General features: G+C 56.6%; 1 protein-coding gene across 2 annotated transcripts in view; it reads left to right on the forward strand.

Annotated features, from left to right (window-relative positions):
• Positions 1-8,041, forward strand: part of NPTN (neuroplastin) — a 23,145-nt gene that overhangs the window by 4,109 nt on the left and 10,995 nt on the right. For both annotated transcript variants that reach the window (XM_042022685.1, XM_042022684.1), the window contains exons 2-3: positions 857-1,025; positions 3,142-3,236. In XM_042022685.1, coding sequence (XP_041878619.1) covers positions 857-1,025; positions 3,142-3,236 — 264 coding nt within the window. The remainder of the gene's footprint in view (positions 1-856; positions 1,026-3,141; positions 3,237-8,041) is intronic.

Raw genomic sequence — 8,041 nt, forward strand, 5'->3', positions numbered from 1 at the left:
CATTCCAGCAGCCCAGTGCCCACAGTGATTCCAGCAGCCCAGTGCCCGCAGCCATTCCAGCAGCCCAGTGCCCGCAGCCATTCCAGGGTGAACTCGGTGCTGCCAGGCGAAGCTGTGCACTGGAAGGGCCCCGAAGCAGGCGGCGAAGGGCAGAGCTCCCGGGCTCTGCTCACACAGCACCGAGGCTTTTTTGTTCTTTGTGTTTGTGCTCGAGGCTCCTTCGGAAACGAAGCAGCTGCAGCTCTGCCTGTGCCCTGCTGCGGGTTCTTCCATTGCACTGGCAGGCTCTGGGCGCTGCCCTCGCCCGTCCTCCCGCAGCTCCTGCCTTCCCCGCGCTGCTGTTCCCCTTTGGAATCTCCTGGGTGCACTTCAGCACACATCAGCCTTTGGGCAGGGGGCACATCCAGGGTGTCACTGAGGAGCCTATATCTGAGGGCTGCTTGTATAAAAATGGGTTTGTTTGCAACCTCAAGGCGAAGAATGAAGTGCCAGCCAGCCAGAAGCTTCTGGAGGAGTAACTGAGGTCTCCCACACAGGACTTCCAAAGCCCCAGGACTTCGCTGTGGGGGACACAAAGTGATGCCAGGAGCTGCTGGTGCCACCTGGACGTCCGTGGTGCTGGGAGCCCTCCAGTAAACCATTAACCAATTCTCCGTTTGCAGCCGGGAGCGGCGGCCCCGCGCGTTGCCGCGGGCAGTGCTGAGCTGTGTGGTTGGTTGTGCTTTGTGGCTGTGTCCCACCCGCCGCGGTGTCGTGCCCTTCCCCGTGTAGTGCCCTCCCTCCCGCTCCCCGTGCCACCGTAGAGTAGCGGCCGCTGTGCCCGGGGCCGGCTGCTATGGGCGCTCCTGTGTTGCAGAGCCGCGGATCAACGCCAGCGAGGACGTGGTGCTGCACGTGGCCGGCGTGGCTGTCACGCTGCAGTGCAACCTCACCAGCAGCCCCAGCCCCCTGGCCGCCAGCTACTGGGTGAAGAACGGCGAGGAGATCCCTGGCACCAGGAAACCCTCCAACACCACCGAGTACAAGTGAGTGAGTGCCTGGCACCATGCGGGGCACAGGGGGAACACACACGGGGTTCCTGCGGGCGGGGTGCGGGGTGGCTCGGGTGTGTTGGGATCTGTGGCTGACACTCCATGAATCCCGAGCTTTGCAGGCTGAGCTCCAGAGCTCTGCTCCGGGCTTCCCACGGGGTGTGGGTAAGGCACACACAGCGTGGTTTGCTTCTCCGGGAATGTGTGGGTTGGATCCTGGCCGGCTCTCCTTCGGGATGGATGCATCGGGGCTGGAATGGGAATGGGCTGGGTCCGGCCTGCCCTGGGGACAGGGAGGATTTGTTCCCTGAGGTGTTGCTGGGGGATGGATGATCCCAGGCCTTGGCTGGGGTTGGTGGGATCACGTGAAGCTCCCTCGGAGTCTGTTCCCTCTGTGGTTTCCTTGCCCTGTTTTTATTTTCCATCCATTTTTTCCCCTTGGTGGACAGCAAATCCAGCTTCCAGTTCCACCTTAAGCTGAAGAGCACTTCAGGGACATTTCAACCCCTGCTGGCAACTTGGTCCCAGCTATTTTCTGTCTCTAGGGTGGCCCTTTCCCCCCTAATTCACTGACGCAGGATTAGGGAATGTCCCAGGTTTTCGTGGCCTTAGCAAAGCAGCCTCTCATCCCCAGCATTGTGGAAGTTGGGTTTGGTTCTGATCAAGATTTGTCCGAGTTTGTCCTTTTGTTTTCCCCTTTAGCTCGCTCTGAATTACCTGTTTAATTTCACAATGAAAGAATGAGCCTCAGTCCCTTCCCTGATTACCTCCTGTCCCTTCCTCAGTGCCGTGTCCAGCACTGGGTCTGAGCTTTAGGGGCTCCTCTTCCTTAACGAGCAATTAACGCGATGGGAGTGGTGGTCAGGCTTAGTGCAAGTGCCACTCCATGACCACCCGGGAAGGCTTGCTGACTCCCCTGGCACCTCTTCCAAACCAGCCTGGGGTTTTCCTTCCAAATTCCTCTGTAAAGGAAGGTTTAGGCTTGGCTTCAGCTTCAACTGCTGCAGGAGGAAGGAGTGAAGTGGGAGACCAGGACAGTCCCCTTGTCCCAGGGAATGGGGGCACTGTGGGAGCTGCCAGCAGTCAATCCAGGGACAGCTGGAGGAATCCCAGATTTCCATTTGCAGAGTGGATCCTGACTTCCTGAGCGCTCCTAGGCTGCTCTCCCTGGCGTTTGGTTTTGCATTGGATCTGGTCGTTAGCTGTGCTTTGGGTACAGTTTAAACCCAGAATTCCAGGTTTTCTCGGTGAGGACTCAGGCAAGCAGCATCCCATAGCTGTGGTTAACAGAGGCTATTTATTTACCTCCCCCATTTGTTGATATTTTATATTGGCTTCTCTTTTGTATTCTATTTATTTGCCTCCAAGCCCCAGGTTCCTGTTTTTTCAGTGACTTTGTTTGGCTGTGAGATGTTTTTGGTGCTTGGACTTCAGAGTTGGGTACTTTTATCATCCACAAAGTTCCAGAATTTAGAGGTTAAACTGCTTCCCTTAAAAATGCTGCCTCTTCCAGCACAGGCAATGGGATGAATGTCTCCTGATCCTCACGGGGCGGCTGCTTCTGGCTGGAGGGAGCTGCTGCCTGGCTGGAAGACCTTGAGCTGTGTTGGTTTGCAGCTCCTGAATGATTGATGGTAACCGGAGCCCCGTGCCACCGCTGGGCACGGCAGCCTGGGGAGCATCAAACAATTCCATCTTGGCCTTCCTTTCCTCACTTCTGAGCATTGCCTGCAGTGGTCAAAGTGTGGCTCTTGAGCTGTGATGCCCTTGGAAAGCCGCTTGTCTGAAATTCATTAGCTTTGTAACTCGGGGCTGCGGTGAGTCAGTGCTGTCAGCACTCGGGCTCTTTCCGTGTGTCCGAGCAGTTTCTGTGTGTGATTAACTGCTTTTATTGCAGGGCTGGTGTTCAGCTGCAGGGGCCGTTTGCTTGATTAAAAAGAATGAATAAAAAAGGACACCAGGGAGCCTTTTGGGGGAGGGAAGTGTTGCTCGGTGTGTGCTGGGGGGAGGTGGGCCCGCCCGGTTACACGGTGCACTTAACGGGTGTTAATTGAGGCCACAGGGCGAGAGTGGGGTGTGAGGCAGCTCTGCTGTGTCTGTCCTGCTGCAGGATCCCGAAGGCCCGAGCAGAGGAGTCGGGGGAGTACCTGTGTGTGTTCGTGTTCTCCAGCTCTCCCGTCGCCAACGCCACCATCGAAGTGAGAGGTACGGCTGCAGTCGGGATCGTCCCTCCCCCGTTCCTGGAAATGCCATCCCCTGCCTCCAGCAGCTCCCTGGTGTCCCCACGGAAGGGGAAAGGCCTCCTCATCATACAGAGCCAGGCCCGGGTTAAGAACTATAAATAATAATTAATTATGGGATATAATAACTCTGATTCCAAGGGAAAGCCTCGCATGCATTCAGGGAAAGGCCTCACAGAGGTGGGAGCACAGGCACGGCATTTGTGGACACCAGAACACCTCTGTGGGTCGGGGGGAGCCTGAAATTCGGGATGAAAGCTGCAGAACGGGCAGGGTTTGCCCCAGGTGTTGCTGCAGGTGAACACAGAGCGGTGCTGGTGCCGCGATGGGAGCGCGGGGCTGCGGGCAGGGCTGGCTCCGGGGATTCGTGGTGCCTGGTCAGGCCCTGGGATCCAGGTGGGAGAATCCATCAGCCTGTGGGAAATGGAATTCCAACACCCTGTGCCTCTGAGGAGCTTGGCTGGGTGTTCAGGGCACACAGGTGGGGGGGTTTAGTTTTCCTTCTTTTCCTTTTCTTGGGGATTTTTTCTTGCATTCCGCTCTTTTGCTGTAATTGCTAAATCTCCTCGTGTTATCCTAGTGGGAACGTTAAGTTCTCGCTGCCTCCTCTGGGCTGCTTTAGGTGACAAACCACTCCTAGAGAGCGGAAATGTAACTCTGGCACCTGGAGCAAGGTGTCTGCCAGCTCTGATCGTCTCTGCAGGGCCCTTTGGGAGTGTTTGCCTCGGGGCTGGGCTGCTGCTCTGCCAGCCAGGGCCACCAGGAGAGCTTGGCAGGGAGGTGGCAGTTCACTGGGGGGGCGGAAGAGAAGCCAGTGCTTGTGATGGCAGCGCAGTAAGGGCCGATCCTACTCCCTTCCCACGGGGAATTTACACCTAAATACTCCTCAGATGCTTTCCTGGGAAGCTGGGGCTGAGGAGCCGGGGCTGCACTGGGGGCAGCTGGGAGGGACAGAGGCCCTGTTGGGCTGCCCGTGCAGATCTGTAATTGAATGCTGACCTGCATGGGCCGTGCTGGTGCTCAGGCAATTACACACAGATTTAATTGCTGCTTGTAATTACGGTGCAGCTCTCACTGCTGATGCACGGGGAGAGGAGGGTGCTGAATCCCAGAGTGCTCGTGCTCCAAAAATAGGGATTTTCTGACAGCTCGTGAACAGCTTCCCTGGAGCCCGTGGCAGAGGCAGCCCGGGGCATGCAGGGCCACCTCTCTGCCCCTGAGTGTCCCTGCACGTGGCAGGGGTGGCATTGGGTGGGCTTTAAGGTCCCTTCACCCAAACCACCCTGGGATTGTTAAAAGTGGGCAAAAAACCCCACAGGGCAGTGATGTACCAGCAGCTGGGAGTGGCAGGCAGTGTTGGTGCCTTTCCTGGGAACGCCGAGGCTGGCTTCCCTCACCCCGCTGCTGCTGCTGGAGCATCTGGGGGGGCTCTGCTCCTGCTCAGGCTCCGAGCTCTGGGGGTGCTGTGTGAGGGCACCTCGGAGCTGCAAACCAGTGAGCAAACACGGGATTTAGGGAAGCTGTGCCCTGGAGCAGGGATCTTGTGCCCCCTTTTCCTTGGCGCTGGAGCAGGCTGGGGTGGCCAGGGGGTGATTCTGGTGGGAGTAGAGGGGCTGGAACTGCCAGGCCTGGCCAGGGTGCCCCCTCCTCCCCCCCGAAGGGGAGTTTTGATTGCTGCATTTCCACCTGGGGGAATCCCTGCAGTGCTGGTGTTGGGAGCTCTGGAGGCCTGAGGATGAAAGGAACCACAAAGGACAAAATGCAGCCTGGAGAACTCTGCAGAGCTCCTGCTCTGACCGGGATCTTGGGAGAAGGGGAGAGGAAACAGGTGCTGGAAAGACCTTCTGAATTCCCCTTCCTGGGAGGCCTTTCTGCCCTTGCCTCATCAAGGGATTCTTGCAGCTCCCTCTGCACGTTCCTGTTCCATCCTCCCCAGTGATTCCTGGGGAAGAGCCTGCTCCTTCACTCCTGGCTATCTCAAGAAACCTCTGCTGCAGCCTCACTCCTCCCTAGCAGAAATGAATTAAATTGGACACTCTTTGAGCCCAGCTGCATCTTGGAGTGATCCAAGAAAATCCTCTCCTATTCTCCATTCTCCCGATGCCTTCGGTGTCTTCAGGCTCCAGAGGGAGACAGGGACTGGAATCACAGCCAGAAAAAGAAACCTTCCAGAGCCCCTGTTCAGGTCACCCCTAAGACATCCCAGTTTTCAGTGCAGGAATATTTTTAGGTGCTTCTGCCCTTGCTTTGATTTTGTCTCTTAATGGGAAAGTGGAAGGTAACCAGGTCATGGTTTGGAGGTGTTACACATTTAAATTCACCTCTGCTTTTCAGTAGTAAAGAACTTAGAAGGGCTGAAGGCCTCCTGTGTATCAGGAAATGACACTGAGTGCCCCTTAATAAGGGAAAAAACCCTCTTTTCGTGGCTGTGTAAACCCCAAACCACTCAGAAAGCTGCTGCTGGGAACTGGGAGCACTGGGAGCCCTGTGGTCACCCTGCCCCAAACCCCCTTTCTCCTGTGATTTGGTTTAAAGCTATCAAAATGCTGTTTCTTAGCATTCTTCTCATGTCAGGCATGCCTGAACGTCTATTTATTCTGCATTTTGTTTAGTAGCAGTTAATTTAAATTAGCCCTGCCTCCTTTTTGCTCTTTGTGAGCTGTGTCCAGCCCGCTGGAGGATTTTTCCTGTTCCACGTGCATGAGTTCAGGCCTCCCTTTGCCAGGGGCGTTCTGCTGGTGCCAGCCATGCAGCAGGGCTGAGCAGAGAGGGGCTTCTGCTGCCTGCGAGCTGAAATCCAAACCCTTCCCAACAAAACCTGCCTCACCCCGGGCTTTGGCTGTCACTGGAGCACAGGGAACAATCCTGGCTTGAAAAGCTTCCGGGGCAAAAGCCCCTAGAGCTGGGACTGCAGGGATTTGGGGACAGCAGGACGTGGTTTCCCAGTGGTTTGGAGAGAAAATGCGGGATTGGTGTCTGGAACACCAGTACTGCACAGAGCTCCCCGGGGGCTCCAGGAATAGCCCTGTCCCAGCAGAGCCCGGGGGGAGCAGAGGTATTCGGGGCACTGCTGCTGTGCTGGGATCAGCCTGGGATCTGGGATCGCCCCTGGGATCTGGCCTCTCCTTCCAGCAATGTCACGGCGTCCTGCCCGCAGGAGAGCTCTGCCTCGCCCTGGGGTGGGAGTGGAGGTGTCCCAGAACGTGTTCCCTCTTCCCTTCCCTTTCCCTGCCCTGCCAGCAGCCTGGCACAAACTGGGCCAGCTGGGAGTGCTGTCCCTGTTTCCAGGCTCGGCTCAGGCCCTGGAAGCCAGCCCGTGGCTGAATCCCAGTGCTGCTTCTCCTCATGGGGGATATTCCCAGTTCGCAGTCCCCTCTGGCATTCCAGCAGCGCCAGGGCTGGGATTGTTTCCCTGTCACCGCTGGGCTCTCGTGTCTGTAGGCTGGAGGAGATCCCTCCTTGACGTCCTCCAGGAAGCAAAAGCCACAGGAAGCTCTGGGCTCACCAGCTCCTGCTTTAAGAACATGCCAAGCCCAGCAGGGAAGTGGTGGCACCTTCCAGTAGGTCCCGAGACAAAATCCCCCTCTTGAGCCATCGCTCTTTGGAATAAACATCACTTTGCTCTCTGAGCAGGGGACAGGGGTTGGAAGGACATGGGATCCTGGAGCAGCAGAGCACACCCAGCCCCAGAGCTGATTTATTTCCTGCTTGAAGACCTGCAGCCCAAAATCTCCCCTTGCTCCAGTGCAGGCCCTGGGAGTGCAGGATCACCCACTCCTGGTGGGTGGGGAATGTTCTTCCCAGCTTCCTTCAGCTCCTGGCAGCTCCTTTTTGTACGAGACCGGGGGATTGCTAGGACCTGGTGCCTTCATTCAGTTCAGGTTTTAGAGTATTTTTGTGTCTGATGTGGAAGGATGCATTTTGGGTGTCAGTTTTCTTACAGAAACCCCTGGGTTTGTTCTCGGCCTGTTGTTACCTGTCATGGTTATGGTTGGCAGCATCTTGTAATTCATGAGTTGGATCTGGCTGAGCTGCATCCTTTAGTCAGGACTCCTGCAAAGCCCAGGGCTGTGCTGGGAATGCTGTTGGAATTTCCATGGGCACTTGGGCCTGTCCTGGTGTGCCTTTCCAGCAGGAGCAGGAGCCGTGGATTTTCTGCGGCTCAGAAGCTCATTTTGGTAATGTTGTTACTGTCCAGAGAGAATCTGAGGCACGGGATGCTTCCTGCAGTAAAAGCCCTTTGAAATAGGACAGTGTGAAGCACTTCAGCTTGCCAAGGATTTTCCCGAAGATTTGTGCTGTGATTTTGGGAAGAGCAGGCTCAGCTGCTGGCTGGTGGCAGGAGAGGTTTTGTTCCCTTTGAGCAGAGCTGTGAAATTCCTTTCATTATCTCGGCTTACAGCTGGAATCGCTCGCTCTCTGTATCTGCGTGCAGGGAATTTGCTGGTGGTGCAGGGGAGTCTTCTGCAGGAAATTCCAGTTTCCTGGAGCAGCCGGGCTGGCCTTTGATGGATTAACAGCTCAGAGCTGCCATCACACAGCGAGCCACGTGTGCCGTAATTAGGAGCTGGAGCTTTAAAGGTGGGCCCGGCAGCCGGGGCCATCTGCTGGGCCAGGGGTGAGCCCAGGCACTGCCCTGAGCCAGCCTGAGCTCGGGGAGGGTTTAGGGCAGCTCCGAGGGACACACAGACAGACACACACAACACACAGACACAGGGGCACGGGGTTTGGGGCAGCTCTGAGGGACACAGACAGACACACAGACACAGG

The sequence above is a fragment of the Corvus kubaryi genome, unplaced genomic scaffold (genome assembly GCF_017639235.1).
Source record: "Corvus kubaryi isolate FWS band 111438036 unplaced genomic scaffold, C.kubaryi_AGA036_p1.0 37220, whole genome shotgun sequence".
NCBI lineage: Eukaryota > Metazoa > Chordata > Aves > Passeriformes > Corvidae > Corvus > Corvus kubaryi.